Source organism: Erythrolamprus reginae, chromosome Z (assembly GCF_031021105.1).
Source record: "Erythrolamprus reginae isolate rEryReg1 chromosome Z, rEryReg1.hap1, whole genome shotgun sequence".
Taxonomy (NCBI): Eukaryota; Metazoa; Chordata; class Lepidosauria; order Squamata; family Dipsadidae; genus Erythrolamprus; species Erythrolamprus reginae.
In genome coordinates this window covers 140625502-140648251 of record NC_091963.1, presented here as the reverse complement: position 1 = coordinate 140648251, position 22750 = coordinate 140625502, and the positions used below count along the sequence as shown (strand labels likewise).

Sequence of the window (22750 nt, the reverse complement as noted above, 5' to 3'; positions counted from 1 at the left end):
GAGAGACAGAGAGAGAGATGAAGGCAGAGAGACGAGAGGTAAAGAGAGGGGGGGAAGTGAGGGACAATGTGTGGGGGAGAGGGAGAGAGAAAGTCCTACTTCATGGATTTTGGTTTTTGCAGGTGGTTCTGGAACAGAGCCAGCATATTGCCCCCACAATCCGGGTCGTCATTTTACCCACCTAAGACAACCTTGAGCCGTTAATGAGATTTGGACTGCTGACCTGCAGATCTAGCAGTCAGCATTAGTGGCCTTCAGTACTGCACTTTACCCATTGTGCCACCTCGGCTCACCTCTGGTGCACCTTATGAATCGAAAAATACAGGAAATGGTCTCTAGTCTTTAACCCTTCTTTCAAACCAGTGAGCCTCTCTGTCCAATTCTCTCTATTAGCTAAATTTCAGATTCAGCCAAAATGATGGGAGGAAATAGAATACATTGGTTGATTATAAAATAAAAAATGCTTTCCTGTTATGGAAAGCCAGTTTTAGACAAATAAAATGAAGAGTCAAGAATGGACCTCAGATCCCAGGCTAGATGTTCTGCTTTCAAATGGGTATCAATTCCAAACCAAGCTTAGCTCCAAGGTGTGCACTTGGATTTAGCATCCCTTATTGGATCCTGGAGGCAACCCAGCTCACCTGTAGATATCCGTGCTGGGGGCTGGCTTGTAATTAAAATCAACAAAGGATTCAGGAGGCATGAACTCCAGGGTCCCACCATAGGATTCCTCTTCTCCAGAACTGAGGTTACATTGCTGGGTTGTTCCTCGCTTAAACTTGGATAAGCCAAAATCTGACACCTGAATGCCATAAAAATGGGTTACGAACTAAATTAAATCATAATTACACAGGTTAGAACAGTGTTTTATTTTTCTCCAGACATCTGCTGACTTAAAAGCTATGGCTGTATATTTTCAATCAACACTATACTAGTGAGATGCTAAATGAACACTGGTAAATATTTATGAATTTATATTTTGCCTTTTCTTCCAGAGTCCAAGGGAGAAAACATGGAACTTTTTTCTTCTGCATGCTTTGCAAACAATATCCCTACTAGGTAGGCAGCTCTGAGAGAAAGAGAATGTAGCACTGTCAGGCTCCAAGTACAGTCATACCTCGTCTTACGAACCTAATTGGTTCCAGGGGGGGGGGGGTTCGTAAGACGAAAGGTTCGTAAGACGAAACATTGTTTCCCATAGGAAACAATGTAAAGTCAATTAATCCGTGCAACCCAAAAAAACCCCCGCAAAAAAACGGCGTTCGGCGACTGCTGGGAAGCCGCGCGGCTATTTTAAAAGGTGACAGCCGGGCTGGGGGGCTTCCCAGGAACCTCCCGAACCCCGAACCCAGAAGTTCGGCAAAAGTTCGGGGTTCGGGAGGTTGCTGGGAAGCCTCCCAGGCCGGCTGTCACCTTTTAAAACAGCCGCACGGCTTCCCAGCAGCTTCCCGAAGCCGAACGCCAAACCCGAACTTCCACGTTTGGCATTCGGCGACTGCTGGGAAGCCGCGCGGCTGTTTTAAAAGGTGACAGCCAGCCTAGGGGGCTTCCCAGCAACCTCCCGAACCCAGAAGTTCGGCAAAAGTTCGGGGTTCGGGAGGTTGCTGGGAAGCCCCCCAGGCCGGCTGTCACCTTTTAAAACAGCCGCGCAGCTTCCCAGCAGCTTCCCGAAGCCGAACGCCAAACCCAAACTTCCGCGTTCGGCGTTCGGCGACTGCTGGGAAGCCGCACGGCTGTTTTAAAAGGTGACAGCCGGCCTGGGGGACTTCCCAGCAACCTCCCAAACCCCGAACCCTGAAGTTCGGCAAAAATTCGTGGTTCAGGAGGTTGCTGGGAAGCCCCCCAGGCCGTCTGTCACCTTTTAAAACAGCCGCGCGGCTTCCCAGCAGCTTCCCGAAGCCGAACGCCAAACCCGAACTTCTACGTTCAGCATTCGGAGACTGCTGGGAAGCCACGCGGCTGTTTTAAAAGGTGACAGCCGTGCTGGGGGGCTTCCCAGCAACCTCCCGAACCGAACCCGGGGTTCAGAAAAATGTTGCCTCTTCTTACGAACTTTTTTCGAGTTACGAACCGGCGTTCGGGAGGCTGCTGGGAAGCCCCGCCGCCCGGCTGTCACCTTTTAAAACAGCCGCGCGGCTTCCCAGCAGTCTCTGAACGCCGGTTCGTAACTCGAAAAAAGTTCGTAAGAAGAGGCAACATTTTTCTGAACCCCGGGTTCGTATCACAAGTTGTTCGTAAGACGAGGGGTTCGTATCTTGAGGTACCACTGTACCAAGAAATTACTTTTAAGACATTTCCCTTATTGTTCCTCACTTATGGACAAGAATCTTGCCAAACTAAAGCAACTGCAGGTACGCTTCAACTTACGACCATTTATGAATCAATACAGTTCTTAAATTAAAAACATGGTTGTTAAGGAAATCTGGTTTTCTCAGGTCACAGAAGGGGATCATGTGACTCCCAGGACACTGCAACCATCATAAATATGAGTCAGTTATCAAGCATCTGAATGTAAATCACATGGAAATGCTGCAACAATCATAGGTATGAGAAATGTTCATGTCACATTTTTCAGTGCTGTTGAAACTTTGAATGGTCACTAAATGAACTATTGTAACTCAAGGACTACTTGTATATTAAAGATGCTCTCTGGGAATCTCTAAGGAGAAAGTATCTTTGCCAACTTTTTCCCAACCGAACTATCTAAATTTTGCTACCTTTTGGTCCTTCTGGAATGCAATCCCTCCTGGGAATCCAAACAACATTCCACCACAAGCATTCCTAGCTGGGAGAAAACTTGAATGTAAGAAGAAGAAGAGTAAAAATGACTAAAGCATGATGATATGTTACTATCACACAAACTCTGAATTCTGTAGTGATTCTCAATCATCCAGGTCATAGTTGTCCCAAAGGTGCTTTTTCAGGATGCAATTGGACTTCCTTGGGGGGGTTTTTCTTTGAAAATGGTTCACTTCTCATCCCAGAAGCTTCTTCAGCTCTGATAAGATAATGGGGAATGGAAGGATTTATACTTGTTTAGGGAATATATACCCTTCCATTCAAGGGTGGGTCCCATTTACTTCTACCACCAGTTCGCATCGCGACGTATTGCAGGGCATGCTTGCTCCACTCATACGTGTGCATACCCTCATGTGATTTTACTTCTGTTCATGGTGAGAAGGTGGATTCAGCCCGGAACATAGCTGAGGTTATGATCAGCTGTGCTTCAGGTGAAGAAATAACATTCAGTATTATCAAGGGTGTGGGCGGAAGGCTTTTTTCACAGCACAGAACGAGGAGAAACTATGCAAACACAGGGAGATCGGCTGAAAATTAAGAAAAAAAGACAGCGGTGAACATTGACCGGCACAGACAGAACCAGATCTATGATGTCAAAATTACATCACCAGCAGGTCGCTAATGATTCAGGCGATCTGGTTCAAACCAGGAGGAATGGACCCCTGCTTCCATTTTACAAGGAGCTTCAGCTCTGACAGGATAGTGAGAATGGAAGGATTTATACTTCTTTAGGGAGTACAAATCCTTCCATTATACAAGTAGTATAGTAATAATCCTTCCATTCACCAATATTCTATCAGAGTTGAAGAAGCTTTTGGATGAGAAGCAAAACATCTTCAACACTAAAAAAAAAAAGGAAGTCCACTTGCCTCCTGAAAAAAACACCTTTGAGGCAAACTCTGAATATCTTTTCATACATTGGGATGGCAGGTGCATGTACAGAAGAAGTTATGGTTGTGTGCAGCAGTGGGCTACCGTTCCCGGCCCTAACGGAATTGGCCAGGAATGCACCCCCACTTCCCCTACACATGTGGGAATGCACGTGCACACGAGCATGCATGCACGGGATTCAGCTGTGCATGCGCAGAAGCGAAAAGAACCCGGAAATGGGCAAAGAGATAAGTGCCCACTCACCTCCGCCTGGTGCTATTTGCCCCACCACCACCCACTTTCCGCCATTCACCTCTGTTCGCCCCGTTCACCTCTCACTCTCGGGGCAAACGGCAGCAGCACAGCCAGTTGGGGGGAGCCGGTGCGAGAGGCGAGCGAGGGGCGAGCAGCAGGGGAACTCAGTGCTCGCAGCAGGGGAAGGAAGGGCTCGCAGTGGGGCAGGGCAGACATAAGTCGTGGGAAGCACCGGTTGTGCATGCACACCCAGCGGCATCACCGGAGCTAGTCTAAGCACTACCTTGCCGCCACCGGAACCGCGTTCCCCACCGTTTAGGGTCAGGACCACCCCTGGTTGTGTGACAATGTTGTGTGACTTTTGTCAAGTCAATGAAGGCATACCATCCTGCAATCAATTCTGCCAGATGGCCATGTCTCAGGAATGTTATAATTCTCAATTTACAACCACGATTGAGCCCAAAATTTATGTTGTTAAGTGAGACAGTGGTCAAGTGAAATTTGCCTCATTTTATGATCCTTCTTGCCACAGTTGTTAAGTGAATCACTGCAATGGATAACACGGTTTTTAGGTGAGTCTCTCATTGATTTTGTTTGTTGAAAGATTGCAAAATGGGACCTTGGGATGCAACAATGGTCATAAGTAGGAGTCAGTTGCCAAACATCTGAATTTTGATCAATGATCGTGTGGATGTTGCAATGGTCATAAGTGTGAAGAATGGTCATAAATAACTTTTTTCAGTGCTGTCGTAACTTTGAATCATCACTAAACGATGCACCCAGGGGTGGGCTACTGCCCAAACCGGGGTGGGGGGATGCAGTGGGGTAGTGAAAATGGAGCTCCACCCCAAAGCACCCAATTTGTACTGAAAGATGTTGAAAGAAAATGCAGGGCATCCTGCATAAGCCACAGCCACAGTGTGGTAGTAAAAATTTTGGTAGCCCTTCACTGGAAGCACCCCTCCCTCCTTGGAGAATGAAATGTTTTAGGAAATATTAAAAGGCAGGATAAAATATTTTCCCTAAAGGAGAAATAAAGAATCTTAAGGGAGACAGAAACTGTCCCAGTTTCCCCTGTCCCAAGCAGAAATTGAGGAGGCCAGCTTTTAGAAATGCAGATCTGGTAACCCATTCCAAAAAACTGGGTCAAGACAGGGACTCAGATCATCAAAAAAACAAAAGGTAGCATTTTGTATTTCCTCTTTTGCCTATAGAGCCAGCTATCACCCTTAAATAACCCCTCCATGACCCCATAAAAATCTGACAACAGCCAATGGAATATTAAAGGACATGTTCTTGCACAGGAACAGGAAGCTCAAATACAAAGCCCAAAAAGGTTTTAATTCCCATTCATTCTCAATTCAATTTTGTCAGTTGCACCAGAACCACAAACCCTGGTCATGGGCCTGTTCATCAATAAAATGGATTCTCTTTCCAATCAGCCTCCAGCCTCCATTTTATTTCCAGCATCTTTCTCCTAGTATTAGGCCAAAGCTATTTCAATTGGGAATTTTGGCCTGATGCTATTTTAAAATGTATCCTTAGCTATGGGAATTTGGGAGGAGGTAATTGCATGAGGGATTTCTGCATGTAGCCATAAAAAATTCCTTCTAGATTGTCAAGGTCATCCTTTGTCTTTGCACTTCTGCACCTCCATGGAAGAAGATGGGATGCTACCAAGTTGGCAGATGAAAATTGGTCAACATGATGGACCTGGAGATGTGGGGACAAGGGCTTGAACTTTCAACTGGGTGGAAAAACCAAAATAACAAATTGGGACTTTGAGGAATGCTTTGCCTCGGATTCTGATTTGATTTTTGATGCTATTTAGAACCCTGACACCAGCTTGGAACTGAACCAGATGGATTTCCCTTCCAACATTTTGTAAATCAATGACTACCTGTAGTAGTTTCTTAAAATGGGCAATGGACTGGATCAGAATAATTCCAAATATAAATTCTGTCACTGTACAATTTTGGGGAACCAATAGCTTTAGAATAACAAATAGAAGTGGGAGAACTCACCCGGATGTGCAGTTCCCCATCAAGTAAGATGTTGCTAGGCTTGAGGTCCAGGTGTAACAATGGAGGCTTGAGGTTGTGCAAGAAATTCATAGCAAGGGCTACCTCGTTCAGGATGCGGAAACGCAGGGCCCAAGGTATGGAGGGGACTTGATTCATTAAGTTATTCAAGTTGCCGTTTTCCATATATTCAATCACCAAGCCCAATCTGGGCACTGTGGCTGACACCGAGGCAGCATCTGTCTTCATTTTGCCTACAAAGAGGCCATAGAGTCGTAGGATGTAGGTGAACCGGGCTTTGTCCATGGCTCGGGCTTCATTCAAGAGTTCCTCTCGAGTGAAGGAAGCATTCCTGCAGGAGGTATAGGAATTTCAATTGTCTTGGAGGATTATTGTAGGTATAATGAAAACAAGACATCTCCCCCAGGCCTATATAGTTTATGCATGGTATGTTTGTGTGTATGTCTTGCTTTTTAAATAAGAGATTTTTTAAGATATTTTATATATTAGATTTTTTTGTACATTGTTTTTATTATTGCTGTAAGCTGCCCCGAGTCTACGGAGAGGGGCGGCATACAAATCTAATTAATAATAATAATAATAATAATAATAATAATGTGATGCTAAGGAATAGCAGAGTTAATCTGGGGAAAGGGAGGAGCAAGTTATTAATTGAGGACTTGCGGAAAAGATTTCAAGATGGAAATCAACTCTCCAGTGTAGGCCGGGCAGCGGTGGGCTACGAGCTGAAACACTAAATTGCGCTCGCCGCCATGGCTCGTAAGTGCTTGTGGGGCCAGCGCGATTTTGCTTCTGCACCTGTGGAGGTAGCAAAATCGTGCACAGAGCCGCAGGTGCACCCGTGTTTCGGCATGCGTGGAAGCAAAAAACCCTGCTGAAACATCCTCCACACCCATTCCTTTCATTCCCAGGCTTTAAATCTTTTCTGTAAGGCCTTCTATAAAGGTTTGGTCCCTCCTTGTCCCCTTAAATCATTCCTTCCAGCTATATTCTTTTACAGGAAATAAGTAATAATCAAGATGCCAAATTGGGAAATTTGGGATTCTTATTGCTGATAGACCCCTGATTGAATCTATTAGTAGGACAACTGTCCGGTTTGGATGCCTCTTGGAGAAGACATCAAAGTCATCTAACCTAATCTACTATTCTAAATCATCTAACCTACTGTAAATCATCTATTCATTCCAAATCATCCAATCTAATCTACTGTACTAAAATAATCTACAGAATGAATGAGTTGGAAGGGGCCTTGAAGGTCTTCTAGTCCAGTCCCCTGCTCAAGCAGGAGAACTTATACTGCTTCAGATGAGTGATTGTCTAGATCAGTGATGGCGAACCTTTTTTTCCCTCAGGTGCTGGAAATGCATGCACACACACTATTGCACCTGTGCAAGTGCCCACACCCATAATTCAATGTCTGGAGAGGGTGAAAATTGCCTCCCTTGCCCCTCAGGAGGCCAGAAACATCCCATTTCCCAACTTCTGGTAGGCCCGTTTTTCACCCTCCCCAGGATCCAGAAGTTTCCCTGGAGCCTGGGGAGGGCAAAAACACCCTCCCCACCCCCTGGAGGCCCTCTGGAAGCCAAAAATGCCCTCCCAGAGCCTCCATGCGAGACAAAAATCAGCTGACCAGTGAGCACATGAGTGCTGGAGCTGAGTTAGGGCAATGGCTCATGTGCCAGCAGATATGGCTTCACCTGTGGCACCCATGCCATAGGTTCGCCATCACTGGCCTAGATTCTTCTTAAAAACATCCAGTGGTGGAGCATGTATGATTTCTAGAAGCAAATTGTTCCACTGGTTAATTGTCCCGACTGTTAGGAAGTCTCTCCTTAATTCCAGGCTCCTCTCTTTGATTAGTTTTTGTTATGAGTGGTCCATGTCCATCTCAGCTGTTCACATATTTCGAGTACCAGAAGACAGATGAGTACTGGCATCACAGGCCAGTGTTCTTGTCACCCGAGTCTGAGAGTGAGAGTGAAGGGAAGTTGGAGTCTGAGAGTGAGAGTGAAGGGAAGTTGGAGACTGGGGAACCACCAGAGACTGTAGAACCCCCAGTTATGCTATTGTCTGACTCAGAGGACGAGGATGGGGACTCAGGATGAGGACTTTGAGGATCAGGACCCCCTGTTAGATGCGAAGGATAAAGAGAATGAGATCAACACATGAATATATCACAAGAAGGGGTTCTTGGTGTTAAATAGATCTATGAGACATTTGGCCACACCTTGGCAGTATATAAGGACAGGCTGATGGGAAAGGGGGTGTGGCAAACAATGTTCCCCATCAGGGAGAAAGGTGTCTTGGAGCAGAGAGATTTCTACCTGGACTTTGTTTAACAGAGAGCATGAGTTATTAAACTCTCCAGACTCTGAGTGTAATTTAAAAAAAACAGAAACATATCATTAGCGGAGATTTATGACTCTATCTGGCTGGCATCTTGGACTTTCCTTATATTTTGCTAATTAGAGGAACATGGCCAGCGTGGAATTCCTTGTGTTAACCCTTATATTGCAGAAGTTGGGATACCAATATACCTATGGGTACTTTTGAAACCTGTGTTTAGGTCTATATTTCTGATAATTGATCCAACCAGAGAGAATGGTTTCCAACCATGGTTTCTTGTTCTGCCTTCAGGGCCTTTGAAAAATAAACTGACTCCCTCTTCTTTGTGGCAGCCCCTCAAATTCTGAAATATTACTATCATGACACCCCTAATTCTTTTTTTCTTTACACTTAGCCATACCAAAATCCTACAACCATTCTTCATATGCTTTAATCTACTGTTATCAAATCCTATATTTAATCATTTTCTCCCTTGTCCCATTCAAACTTATAGTGTGTGAACAATGTTTGAAGATCTCTAGGGCCATATCCAAAGTTCACACATGATTGTGGCAGCTAGAGATTATATGTTTTTGGTCAGGCAATCTTTCCACTCGATCAACTTTCAAACAACCATTATTACCGGTTCAGAAATTTGACTGCAACATCAGTCCCCCATGTCTGGTGGCGAGCTCGGAAAATGTCCCCAAATGATCCTCCGCCAATGAAGGAGAAGTTCTTCAGATGCTCTTCACTGATCTGCTCATAGAACTCATTGGGAACAGCCATTTTTTCCCAAATCTTCATCAGCCACCAGTGGTTGTGCCTCAGTAGTTCTGCATATTAATTGCTGTTTTCAAGAGACAGGAAGATAAAAATGTAGCTTCTTTGGAGCTAAGTAGGATCATCATTTGCTTTGAAGTGCTATGCTAGAGACTACACTTCAACTGGAGCAGGATAATAATGCTCTCAGGGCCAGGGCAAATATGACTTCAGGCTTAACTGAATGCATCTTTACATTCAGTAAAAATCATAGTAAAGGAAAAGCTGTGATTTCTCCCAATATGTTCTCCTTCTGCAAATTCATGGGGGAAGGGATGTGAGGAATCACACTTGAGGCTATTGAGGCCTATACCAAGCCCAGATGTTCCCAGTTGCTCAGAAAAGCAAGGAGGACATGATTGTGGGCAATTCTCAGCATAATGTTGTTCAAAAGTGCAGGGATTGGAACTTTCAGAATTCCTAGTCACTCTGTTGGTGTGGGGAGGGGGTTCTGGGAGTTATAATTTCAGTGTATCTAGATTGAAGCAGGCCTATTATAATGCTAAGGAACACAAGTTTGGAACATGCAGTTATTATTGTCTGATTGGAACTAGGAATGGTAAATGTAATGAAGAGGAGGTGGAAGAACCTCAGCCAGGGTATTAATGGTGCACCCAAACAGGGATGGAATTTGAGAAAGCACCTCAGATGTCACTTTCTCTAGTTCTCTTTAGATTTTTAGGGTTTCTTCATGAGAATTCAGCCTTAAACACATGCACACAGCTACACACAATTGTACAATTGTTGTCTCTATCTAAAGAAGTTGCTGAAATAAATTCTAGTTAAACAATTCATGCGTCAGATGAGGGATAATAAGAAAGGAGTTGTTTGTTTGGTGATTTGGGTCTTTTGAAGTTCTTTGGTTAGCCAGAAATATGGGAAATGTGATTCTGGAGTCGGTTGGTACTTGTATTAAATATGCCCGACTATGTAAAGAAGCCAAATTCCTTTGTCCCTACTACAAATATTACTAGGATTATTAATAGGCACCCAAAATGAGAGATGAACATCTTCTGAATTAATGTCCATTTTATTAAAGAAGTCTGTAAGGGGCATGCATAAGCCCACCATTGTGCCTACTGTTCCTGTTTTACTGTCCTATTGTCCATATTTACCTGTACCTACTTTGCTTTTCTTTATGCTCATATCTATACTTTACCTGCTATCTTGTACACGTTTTGAATCAATCAATCTATCTTGAGAACTTTTCAGAAAAACATCTCACCAGGCAAAATTGATGGACATAAAGCAGAATTTGCAGGCAACAAATGTTTGGGGAAAAAACACCTTTGGGGTCAGAGGGAAGCCTGTTACCCTCTCACTGCCTCAGTCCCTCCTCCTAAGTAGCTTTCCCACCCCAGCAGGAGCTCCTTTATAGACATCTTGGATGAAATCACTACACAATTTAGACTCCCCACATGGTATACAAGACACCATCCACTTGTTCTCCTCTACTTCCTACTGGCATAATGGCCCAGTAAAATTTAATTGTGGGTGGGGTAGAGTAGACAAAAGGGCAGGGATGAAAGGGGAGGAGGTCCACCAGCTGAGTTCCTCCTACTTTAGGGAAACTCACTTGAATCCCATGGCAATGAATGTAACCACTAGAGAGTGAAGGGCTACCAAATTTTTTACTACTACACTGTGGACATGGCTTATGCATGACACCCTGCATTTTCTTTCAACATCTTTCAGTGCAAATTGGGTGCTTTGGGGTGGAGCTCCATTTTCACTACCCCACTGCGTTCCTTCCCCCATCCAGGCAGTAGCCCACCCCTGCCACTAGACCCCCTAAGGCGGCCCTAAAGTCACCCATTTTGACACTCTTCCATACCACAGGCAGAATGGACTTTTGCCTCTGGTGAATACCAGATTGGATCTGGAATAAGAGGCACAACATGTGGAGAAATTTCACTTCTCTTCCTCTTTTGGGTTGCCCGCCCAGAACACTCCCTAAGCTTAGGTACCTTTCTGTGTCCTTGTTGACTTCTTTCTTACCGGAGAGGTCTAACTTCAGGCATTCATCGGCATCTCTGGCTTAATTCCTCTTCTCTTCCTGTCAAGAAAAACCTCCTTCTCAAGGCTTCCGTTCCCCCCCCCCTTCCTCACTTACTTTCTCTTTCACAACCTCTTTGTGTCTTCTGAGTTTCTTCCCTTCCCAAACCTCCACAGATCCATAAACCATCCCTTTCAAAGGTCCCAAAATATAAGTGTTTCACCATTGATGATGATAGTAGGGCAGGTGACTTCAACCTTGGCATGACGAAAATGAAATTGGAGGCTTCCTAAAGCTTGTATTAGGTGTTAACTATGTTTTAGAGTTACAAATTAACAGAGTTAGAAAGGACCTTGTAGGTCATCTAGTCTCACTCATCACCCAAGCAGACTCTACGCCACTTCTGACAGTACAGTCTCTTCTTGAAAGCTTCCAGTGATAAAGCTTCTGAAGGCAAGCTGTTTGACTGGTAGATTGTTCTCACTGTCTCCTTATTTCTAGGTTGGATCTCTCCTTGTTCAGTTTCCAGATATAGCTATGTAAGAAAAAGAGGATTAAAACGCATCTCTTATAAGAAGCACACGAGGATAGCCAATAACCATACTTGTTGAGAACATGCTGTAGAGCAAAACTTTTTGAAGACACTCAACAGACAATGGTTGGAAATGGAAGGTTGAAATAGAGCTTTGGAACTGTTCTGAACCAAATCTGCTTCCAGGTTGTGAGAAAATAGAGGAGTGGAAGATGGCTTAATTTAAAGCCAGTGTAAGAGATCTGTAAGGGGCGTGCATAAGTGCACCTATCGTTCCTGTCCTAATGTGTTTTTATCTTTTCTATCTCTACTTTATACTTATATTAAACATACTACAATACAATACTATATTTGTATGACAAATAAAATAAATAAATAAATAAAATGAAATAAAAAATAAATAGTTTTGAACCATGGAAGAAACATTGATGTATAGCTGAAAGTAGTTCTTTTATCTCACCAAAGGAATTTTTTTTAATGCAAGAAAGATGCAATAGAATATTTACTTACTTACTTACTTACTTACTTACTTACTTACTTACTTACTTACTTACTTACATTTCTATGCCGCCCAACTCCTTAGGGACTCAGGGCAGCTTCCAATAAAATCAATATAAAAGACATTTCAATTTAAAATAGTTACGGTCATTCATACAGTCATTTATTTATTTATTTATTTATTTATTATTTGGATTTGTATGCCGCCCCTCTCCGAAGACTCGGGGCGGCTCACAACAAATAGTACAAATCATAAATAATCCACTCAATTAAAATATTAAAGCTTTAAAAACCCCATGTACTAACAGACACGCACACAATCATACCATATATAAATTAAACATGCCCAGGGGGAGATGTTTCAATTCCCCCATGCCTGACGGCAAAGGTGGGTTTTAAGGAGTTTACGGAAGGCAGGAAGAGTAGGGGCAGTTCTAATCTCCGGGGGGAGTTGGTTCCAGAGGGCCAGTGCCACCACAGAGAAGGCTCTTCCCCTGGGGCCCGCCAACCGACATTGTTTAGTTGACGGGACCCGGAGAAGGCCCACTCTGTGGGACCTAATCGGTCGCTGGGATTCGTGCGGCAGGAGGCGGTCTCGGAGATATTCTGGTCCAATGCCATGAAGGGCTTTAAAGGTCATAACCAACACTTTGAATTGTGACCGGAAACTGATCGGCAGCCAATGCAGACTGCGGAGTGATGGTGAAACATGGGCATACCTAGGTAAGCCCATGACTGCTCTCGCAGCTGCATTCTGCACGATCTGAAGTTTCCGAACACTTTTCAGAGGCTGACCTTGCTATCATCACCCCCGAGGTCAATGATCTCAGGCCTGTCAGAAAAGCCAGGCCTTTACAGCTTTCCGAGAGGCCAATAAGGTGGGCATAATGCATATCTCAGGAGGTCGCTGATTTCAGAGAGTTGGGGCCACTACAGAGTAGGCTCTCCCCTGTGGACCCGTCAGCCGACCCTGTTTAGCTGATGGGACCAAAAGAAGGCCAACCCTGTGGGCTCTTACCAATCGCTGAGAGGTACAGTATGTGGTAGAAAGTGGTCTCGGAGATACTCTATCCCTGACCATGCAGGGCTTTAAAGGTAATAACCAACACTTTGTGACTGGAGACCAATAGGAAGCCAGTGCACCTTGCGAAGAATTGGTGTGGTGTAGGTGTATCTAGGGGCACCCACAACAGCTCGCACAGAGAATAGAACAGCTGGAAGGGACCTTGGAGGTTTTTTAATTTATTTTTATTTTATTGTTTTGTCAAGTACATATTGGTGATATACAAAGATACTGCAATGTTTATATACATTATACTAGTAAAATAGAAACATTAGGTGAGGGGACAGTCAACTAGAGGGTCTTCTAGTCCAAACCCCGTGCTTAAGCAAGAAACCCTATACAGTTTCAGATAAATGATTATCTAATCTCTTCTTTAAAACTTCCAGGGTTTGAGCATTTATAACAACAAAACATCAAGGATCGATTTATTTCTCAACCCTATGAAGGCTTGGGTTTTATCCAAGACTTTAGCAACAGAGTGGTCAGTGTCTGGAATGTCCTACCTGACTCCTTTGTTACAGCCTCAAACTACCTCAAACTCACAGCTTCAATCTCAAACTACCCTGGACATCACCTCATTCTTAAGGTTCTGTAAAGGGGACATGCATAAGCGCACCAACATGCTTACTATCCCTGTCTTACTGTCTCCATGTATCTGTATTTATTTCCTTTGTTCATGTTTATGTTCATACCTATCCTTGTTATCTTGTACATCTTTGATAAAATAAAATAAACAAACAAGCAAATAAGCAAACAAACTCATCTGACTTCATACCTGCTCACATGCAAAGCGGAAGGACATGTGTTACCTTATTAATTTCCTAAATAAATTATCAAGGCATCTAAAAGCTTTCTTCCAAATTTATTTATTTATTTATTTATTTATTTGTTTGTTTGTTTATTTATTTGTTTATTTACTTACTTATTATTTCTTTACTTATTTCTTTTTACTCATTTTCTTATTTACTTGCTTACTTGTTTATTATTTATTTATTTATATGCCGCCCACTCCAGAGCAGCTAACAATAATCATAAATGCTAAAAGCAATAAGAAATACAACAGTAATAAAACAGTAATACTATAAAATACATGAAAACCTAAAAATCCATACATACACACAGTCATTCTTAATTCCAGGCCTGCCGGAAAAGCTAGATCTTAACAGTTTTCTGGAAGACCAGTAGGATGGAGATAGTATGCATCTCCGGGGGCAGTTGATTCCAAAGGGTCGGAGTCATTTTTGATGAGCCTCACTTTTCTGTATTTCTTATTTAAAGAGGCAGATTAACCTTTTTTTAAAAAGACAAAAAATCTTTGTTTATTTCTTAAACAAAAATAATACAATAATGTGAAGCAAAGCAAAGTGGATTTGATAAGAATTTGAATTCCATTCTAACCATTTTCTTCTTTTTTCCATTTATTAGTTAGGTAGCTAGTTTTCAAATTAGTAACCACCGAGAGAAGGATAACAGAATAAGAATTGGAAGCAACTCTTAATGGCATACAAATAAAATATTTTTTAAAATAAAACTGTATATAAAATTCAAGTAAGAAACAAGGATAATTAAAACTGAACATTAAAAGTTAAATAAAAGGCAAGGGAAACCCCCCAGGGCACCAACCAGTCCTTTGTTTGCAATTTTTTCTAAAAGACTAGGAGATTGGTGGCTGCCTCCATTTTTGTGGGACTACATTTCAAAGGGGGCAACAGCCAAGACTTTCTTCCTGGATCCCACCAATCAGAATCCTTTTACTGACAGGGTGGGTAGAACTGATATATTGGGACGAAAATGGTTAATGATAACCTGGACCCATGATATGTAGTAAAAGTCATAATCAACACTTTGAATTGGACCTGCAATCAAAGTGGTACCCAATGCAGCTCTTGTAGCATAGTTGTTACATAGCAGGGATCCCAAACTTGGCAACTTTAAGACTTATGGACTTCAACTCCCAGAATTCTCTAGTCAGCATATGTTGTCAACCTTACTGCTTGTCCTTTTTTTCTATCAGTTGAGAAAACATGTCTTCTTCCCCATCCCAAATGTTTGCCTTATATTATTTCAGAAATCTACAATCAACTCTCTGTTCTGTGGATTATGTTTTTGATCTGTGTATAAGGCTGACCGACTCAAAAATAACTTCCACATTTTATTTCAGCTTCTTTGGAGCATACTACCACTTCCTTTTCTTTGAGTGCTCTCCTGACCAGAAAAAATAGAGGCAAAGAGGCATTGCGTAAGAAATGCAACTATTTCCTTTGCATACTTTTTTCTAAAAAAAACACACATAATTACAAAACTCCTCTAGCAGTCCTCCAAATATGTCTCCATGTTATGTGGTGTACTGTATATGTTTATGTGAGTGTGTATGTATGTATGTATGTATGTATGTATGTATGTATGTATGTATGTATGTATGTATATGTTTGTATATATGTGTGTTTGTGTATATACGTGTATGTGTATATATGTGTGTGTGTGTCTATGTGTGAGTATGTATGTGTATATGTGTGTGTGTATATATCTATCTAACTATACTGCTCAAAAAAATAAAGGGAACACTTAAACAACAGAATATAACTCCAAGTAAATCAAACTTCTGTGAAATCAAACTGTCCACTTAGGGAGCAACACTGATTGACAATCAATTTAATTTTGTTGTCAGCACATTCAACTTTGTATAGAACAAAATATTCAATGAGAATATTTCATTCATTCTCCTTATTTCTAGGTTGGAAATTCAGCCTTATATTAAGCAAAAGATTCTTATACTTAATGTCTCCTAAATAAGCATCTAAGAAACCAATAATTTGGAGGGTTAACTTGGCTAATATATCCTTATATTGTTAAACTGATCTTCTACTTTAACTAAATGAAGAGTTAGGAGTTCAAAATACTTGGAATCTATTCTGTGAATCTGAATTTCTCACCTGACCTAAATTCTGGAATATGGATGACATTACGGAGACAGGTTTCAGCCTCTGACTTATTTTGTTTTATTAAATTATATCAATTTTTGTTATGAGTAAAGGCAGACAGTTGGGACTGAAGAATGAGGAGAAATATCTGCATCCCCTTTTCCCAAACTTTAATTTTAATCCAGCTATGTCTGATGAGATTAGAGTTTAATTTCTTGAAAGTCAAAGCTGAGATGACCATGATAGGAACATAATGCAATATAAAATGAAAACTGAAATAATGATTGTGCATGATTATTAATTTTGTGTTTCCTGCTCAGCTTGAGAAAGGCGGGTTATTCTTGTTCCTTTTTTGCACACTAATAGGTTAAGTCTGTTTATTTTGGCCATCTAGCTATTTTTTCCCTGCAAAATGGGTTGGAGTTAAAGTTATTTATCAATTTGTGAATATATGTACCTATACCATAATCAAAACAATGATATTACAGCAATCAATTATGCTTGCAGTATACAGAAACATCTTGAAGGTGAGATTTTAACATTAGTGACAGCCAATATGGGAAAGAGCCACATAGGCATATGATTAAACTAAACACAAAGATACTGATAGCTAAAGCCCTGCATTCCCTTACTATCAACATTTTGCAATCATTATAGAGATCTCCCAAAAACTTTCCTCTGTTGTATTTGTTCCTATGAGTGAGTTCATGAGAACCTGCATTTTTTTTCCTTAACATACTCAAATTCAGGAATTTTCCTGTTGTATAAAAAGATCAAGATCCCAGTTTCATCACTTAGAAGTACTTGTGTAAGTTTTATAATATTCAACCACTGGCTTTGTCTTTTTATTGTTGTTGTTGTTACATTTCATACGGTAAAATAGAAATTTGGGGCTGCTTTTAGTATTAATACGAGTTTGCCACAATGACTTTTATCTATTCCACTCAGAAGAAAGTCCAAAATAACCGTCACTAGCATATACAGCAGGGCTGTCAAACTTGTGGCCCAATGTATCACATGCTGGCCATGCCCATGCTTGGTTTGGTGGAGGGGGGGGGAATCGCAATACATAATGTGCTGACACTTTGATGACGTGAGTGCGACACCCCTCATCTACAGAGAAGAGGAGAAGGAAATACAGTAGTCCCTCGCTATACCGCGCTTCACCTACTGCGGCTTCACTTCATCGCGGGTTTCTGAGGAAGTCGATCGGCAGATTTAAACAGCCCGCCGAACTCGATTGGCAGGTTTTTTTAAAAAAAAAAATATCTAAAATTGTAAATACTGTATTTAAATACTGTATCTAAAATAAATACTGTGTGGGAAGGGTTTATAAACACTTAAAACAATGAAAACTTACCAAACAATTACAATATAAATACTTAAATAAGTACTATCAGTCGATAAATTCCCCATCGCGGATTTCGCCTATCGCGGCCAGGTCTGGAACGTAACACCAGCGATAGGTGAGGGACTACTGTAGCATCATATGTGCTATGATGTCATCAGGGCTCTTCATGGATCTTTTGGGCCATATTTATTTATTTACATTTATTAAATGTATGTGCTACTCATCTTGTGTTATGAGGAGACACTGAGAATTTTACAACATAAGCCTCTTTTCAATGACAAATGCAGTTGAGAGAATCTTCCTACAATATATGTAGGATTAATGCTTCTTTTGACAAACCCAAATAATTCAGCTTTCCAACTGTCACCAATTTTTTTTAAAAAAAAAACCTTTATTTGTTTACTTAATCCCTAGTCTTATTTCTTAAAAATTTGCAAAGGAACAGAACAGAGTTTGGGGAACATGCAGAAATGGGATGACATTTACACATATCTGTAATCTTTGATTTGCTTCTCTGTTTCAAACATATGTGTTTTTTAGAGGATATACAAAAATCAAGAATTTTAGGGACACTTAATCTTTTTTATTGATCATTTCATTGTGGAATCCTACAATGATAATGCACAAAGATCTGGGATCACCAAACACTGTTTGAACGTCACGGTTTGAGAAGCATCTGCTACATAACCATTCCTTTGCAGTGGGGATGGGGTTGGGCAGAGAATAAGTCTGAAGCTGCCTCTGTTAGAGAAAGGATGACAGATAGTTTAGAGAGAAAGCAAAATAGGTAGCATTGCAAACCTCTGCTAGTTTTGAGGAAGAAAAACAGAATGGACATGAGACAGAGAACTCTGGGCAGATGTGTAGGATAGACCATAATATTCTGGGAAACTGAGGTTCTTACTTAGATAGCCGTATAAGAAAGATTAGTCCATGGAATCAATTATCATAGGACATACAGCCAAGGGTGAAATCCAGCAGGTTCTGACAGATTCTGGAGAACCAGGAGCTGAAATATTGAGTTGTTTGGAGAACCAGCAAATGCTACTTCTGGCTGGACCCAAAGTGGAGTGGGAATGGAGATTTTGCAATATCCTTCCCCCAGGAGTGGGGAGGGAATGGGGATTTTGCAGTATTCTTCCCCTGCCATGCCCACCAAGCCACACCCACCAAGCCTCTGTTAGAAAAAGGATGAGAGATAGTTTAGAGAGAAAGTGAAATAGGTAGCATTGTAAACCTCTGCTAGTTTTGAGGAAAACTATGCCCACCAAGCCACACACAGAACTGGTAGTTTTAAAAAAATGGATTTCACCACTGCATACAGCTCTCCAAAATGTAAATGTGGAGCAGATAAATAAAGGACTAATTATTACAGAGAGCATGGTAGCTCAATAGGTAGTGTCACTCTTTTCCCCAAATTCTTTACCGATAGAGGATAGCCACTAAGTAGAAGAATGATGGTGAAGCTGATATCCAGTCCCTCCCAACACAGTAAATGTTAGCATTTGGGAATGGTTATTTAGCAACTTCTTCAGGACCACAACTGCTCCACTCTTGGAGTGGTGATGATGATGTGAATTCAATGAAACCTCTTGACTGCAAAGAGTTTAGAGGACAGAAGATGTAATGAGGACTCTGCTTTGAATTATAGGAGGCCCCTAATCAAAGACTGAAAGAAAACACAGGCAGAAGATTTCTTTTTAAAAAAGGAAAGTCAGATTCAAATTCATCAATATCAAAGTTCTCAGAAGCTGGCCCAGCTTTTGTTTGCATGATCTCCAACATCTTTGCTTTTCCTGGGTTAACTTCCAGTCTTCTTGAAACTTTATGAACTCTAGGATTCTGGTCGCTTCTCAGCTCTGTCCTCCATCGCAGGGTGGCTCCGGAAAGTCACTTAAGTCCCTGCCAATGATCTCAGTAACTGGAGAGAGCAGTCAGAAAAAAGAAAAGGAGAGAGAGAGAGAGACCCAATTTGAAGAAAAGCTCACCATACAGCAGCTTGTGAACTCACTAGGTAGCCTTAACCAAGCCACTGAAATTTCTGAGGCTTAGTCTGCAACACTTGTCATTGTGGGAAATTTAGTGTGAACAACAGTGCTGGAATTCTCAGATTCTCAGGATCTGTTTTGAACAAGAGTAGTGTGTTAACAGCCTGCTGGGCTCCTGTGAATGGATAAAGGCCTTCTAATTGTCATCTGTTAGTTGGCTGCTCCATTGCTGACCTAAGTCAATCATCTTGTGAGCAAAGGAGGAAAAGACAAGAAGCCTCCGCAGAAACAATGGGTAGCAATTCAAATGTTGTGCCCATGGAGGGATTTGAAGGAGGAAACCAACAGAAGTAATCAAACACCCAGGCATAGAATCTCAGATTTAGCTTCTTGAATCTCTAGGTACATGCACTGAAAAACTGACAAAACAATTTAAATCAGCAGCCAGGATCAAATATCCTCACATTCATAATGTCACCAATGTTTAGTTTGGTTTGGTCTGTGAATCCAACCATCATGGTTTGGAAATCATGATTTATAGCTTAACACTGTGCAAGTCTACAGTCACTGACAGTAGTTAGCAATCTTCAAAATGCTAAAAGGGTTGGAGTGAGTCTGTACTTGGATGGGAGACTACGGGAAAATCCCAGCTTTTTCCATCTATAATTCCGCTAAAATTCTTTGAAATTGTGGCCAGCCAATGCACACTACCAATTGCTCAGTCATTTTAAGTTTAAGGTTATGTAGGGCTCAGTTGGAAGGTTGACTCAATGCCCAATACTAATACATTGAAAATAAGTTTAGTCCCCTGCACATACTTGAGCTGAAGTTTGTTTTCAATTTCAGCCTGATTGGACCTGTCTCTTGAGAACATGTGAATATGAATATTGGCTTAATCATTCATTTCTTTGAACAGAAATTCAAAATTCTATAAATGTCATTTATTTTGGTCCAGCTCAGGGATGGGTTCCACTTACCTTCCCTACTGGTTCGCATTACTTGTGAGTGCGCCTACATCACGTCGAGCATGCGCAGAAAGTTCGTTTCCAGCTGCAGTGACCAGAGGATCGGTTTGGGGGTGTGGACAGCCAGCCATCACTGTCGGTTCGGTGAGTGGGTGTTAATTTCCGCTACCAGTATGGGTGAACTGGTCTGAACTGGCAGCAACCTTGTCCACCTGCCTTTTGTGGCCTATCATTTTCTGTGGTGTCAGATTTCATAGTGCCAGCCTTATTGTGCTACCTTCTGCTACCAGCAAGACACAACACTAACACAATTGAGTTCTGGCTGATGAGGAAGGCTACTTTTTCAAGAGATGTGATCAGATCTGGACTGCAAAGCTCCAGATGACCAACAGATGGAAGCAATAAAATTTTCTGTGTCTCACTCCTGCCATCTTGGCACGATTTTGATTTCTGCAATTTTGATCTGAAATCTCCAGGTAAGCATTCACACCATGAGCACAGTTAGCACAGTGTTAGAATGCAGTTTTGCAGGCTAATTATGCCCACAGCCAGGAGTTCAATGCTGACTGGCTCAAGGTTGACTCAGCCTAAAATCCTTCCAAGGTTAATAAAATGAGGACCCAGATTGTTGGGAACAATCCACCAAATTGTAAACATCTCAAAGAATGCTATAAATCACTATGGAAAAGTATATAATTCTGAGTACTACTGCCATGCCCCTGTTGGGGTCTGATTCTGTGATGGAATAGGAGCCAAAACAAGAACTGAAAGTGAGTGAGCGGGCATCTCTATTGGCCTTGGAGGAAACTGGAGAAAGGCAGAGTCAGACCAGGCTGTTTGGAATTAGCAAGGCCTGCAGGAAGGGAGGAACAGAGCTCAGCAAAGGAACATGAACCACCCCCCTTGTGATGCAAGAGCTTGGAGAGATCAGTTCCTATGGAGGAAGCCACTAACGAGAAGAGGGCTATTCCCAGCTTCACCAGGCACACATGGGGAATGAGACTTAAGAAAACTCTGTAAGGAAGGGCACTTGTAGGGAACAAACCCTGAGTTCCTGGAGCGTTGTGTGCCAACATTTGAACTTGCCAAGAATCCTTGCATTCCTGTGTGTGTCGTTCTGGACTGATTATCTGTATCTTTTTCTCCCCAAACTCCTTGCTTTATTCTTGTTTTGCTAGATAAATTTGGGATTTATTGCCATAAAGCCTTGGAGCAGACAGCTCTGGGCAGGACTAATTGTGACCAGAGGCTGTTTGAGGTTTTTTGGGGGGAGATTTGGAGCACTAAACAGGCTGGTTTGAACTGCCAACTGTTTGTGTTACTCTGTGCTGCCTGGGTCATCACAGCTACTGCTATTGCTATTCTGTGTCACCTGATTTTGGCAGGGCTGGGTTTCCATATTTTGCATATAGAAAAAAGAGAGGAAAATCCTGTTATTTTTCTTGCATTGAAACCAAATCTTATTGAAAGCTTCACAAATCTACCTTTACCTTCTTCCAGTGTGATCCCATGGATAGGCAAGTTTTCCCGGAAGCCACTGCTGAACCCCGATTTCTCCAGTTCCTTGGGGCTAAACTCCTGGGATCCAAGGTCTTGATCTGTCCATTCTGGTGACCTCTCCCCACTATGGGATTCTCTCCGTCCTGGCGCGTGGGGACTGCATTGTGGACTAGTGGGCTGGAAGTGTGGCGGTTGGCAATCTAAAGTGTGAGGGTGGGGCAGGTTTGGGGGAGCAAGGCGGGGTACAGAGAGATTGACGCCCCCATAGGCCTCACTGGTAGGAAAACGGAAGGCTGGGCTGTAATGGGGAGGGGTTGAGAAAGAGTAAGGGCTCCAGTTAGAGCCATAGGGGGAACAAGGTGGGGAGCGCTCAGGACTGTAAGAGAAGGGAGGTCTGGAAGGGGAGAAATCCATGGAGCCTTGTGCTGGTGGCAGTGAAAAGGGAACACTTGGAGTGATGTGTGGGAATGTACGGGGTGTGGAATCCGGATGTGGTTCTTCTTTGAAGATCACTGCAGAAGAAGAGAAGATTGGCAGGGATCATCAAGCACACTTTAGTATGCAACCATTCTCATTTCCCATCTTCTAGGTCAGAGGTCCCCAAACTATTTACACAGGGGGCCAGTTCACTGTCCCTTGGACTGATGGAGGGCCGGAGTATAAAAAAACCCTATGAACAGATTCCTATGCACACTGTACATACCTTATTTCTTTCTTTCTCCCTCTCTCACTCACTCTCTTTCTCTCTCTCTCTCTCTTGCTTTCTTTCTGTCTGTTGCTCTCTCTGTCTCTTTCTTGCTATCTCTCTTCCTCCCTCCCTCCC

The 22750-nt window shown here is 42.2% G+C and overlaps 2 protein-coding genes across 6 annotated transcripts in view; both read right to left on the bottom strand.

Annotated features, from left to right (window-relative positions):
- The window catches only part of RIPK3 (receptor interacting serine/threonine kinase 3), a 42418-nt gene extending 31258 nt beyond the window's left edge, over nucleotides 1-11160 (bottom strand). Inside the window, exons 1-4 of one of the 2 annotated variants that reach the window (XM_070727198.1) lie at nucleotides 11081-11160; nucleotides 8935-9141; nucleotides 5949-6297; nucleotides 642-802 (exon numbers count right to left, since the gene is read on the bottom strand). In XM_070727198.1, the coding sequence (XP_070583299.1) occupies nucleotides 642-802; nucleotides 5949-6297; nucleotides 8935-9098 (674 nt within the window). In that variant the 5' untranslated portion in view covers nucleotides 9099-9141; nucleotides 11081-11160. Of the gene's footprint in view, nucleotides 1-641; nucleotides 803-5948; nucleotides 6298-8934; nucleotides 9142-11080 lie in introns of those variants that run through there. The other variant, XM_070727197.1, reaches the window with a different exon arrangement.
- A 6684-nt stretch (nucleotides 11161-17844) lies between these two features.
- NFATC4 (nuclear factor of activated T cells 4) overlaps nucleotides 17845-22750 on the bottom strand; it is a 47182-nt gene continuing 42276 nt past the window's right edge. For 3 of the 4 annotated variants that reach the window (XM_070727191.1, XM_070727193.1, XM_070727194.1), the window contains exons 9-10: nucleotides 21912-22439; nucleotides 17845-19395 (exon numbers count right to left, since the gene is read on the bottom strand). In XM_070727191.1, the coding sequence (XP_070583292.1) occupies nucleotides 19328-19395; nucleotides 21912-22439 (596 nt within the window). In that variant the 3' untranslated portion in view covers nucleotides 17845-19327. The remainder of the gene's footprint in view (nucleotides 19396-21911; nucleotides 22440-22750) is intronic. The other variant, XM_070727192.1, reaches the window with a different exon arrangement.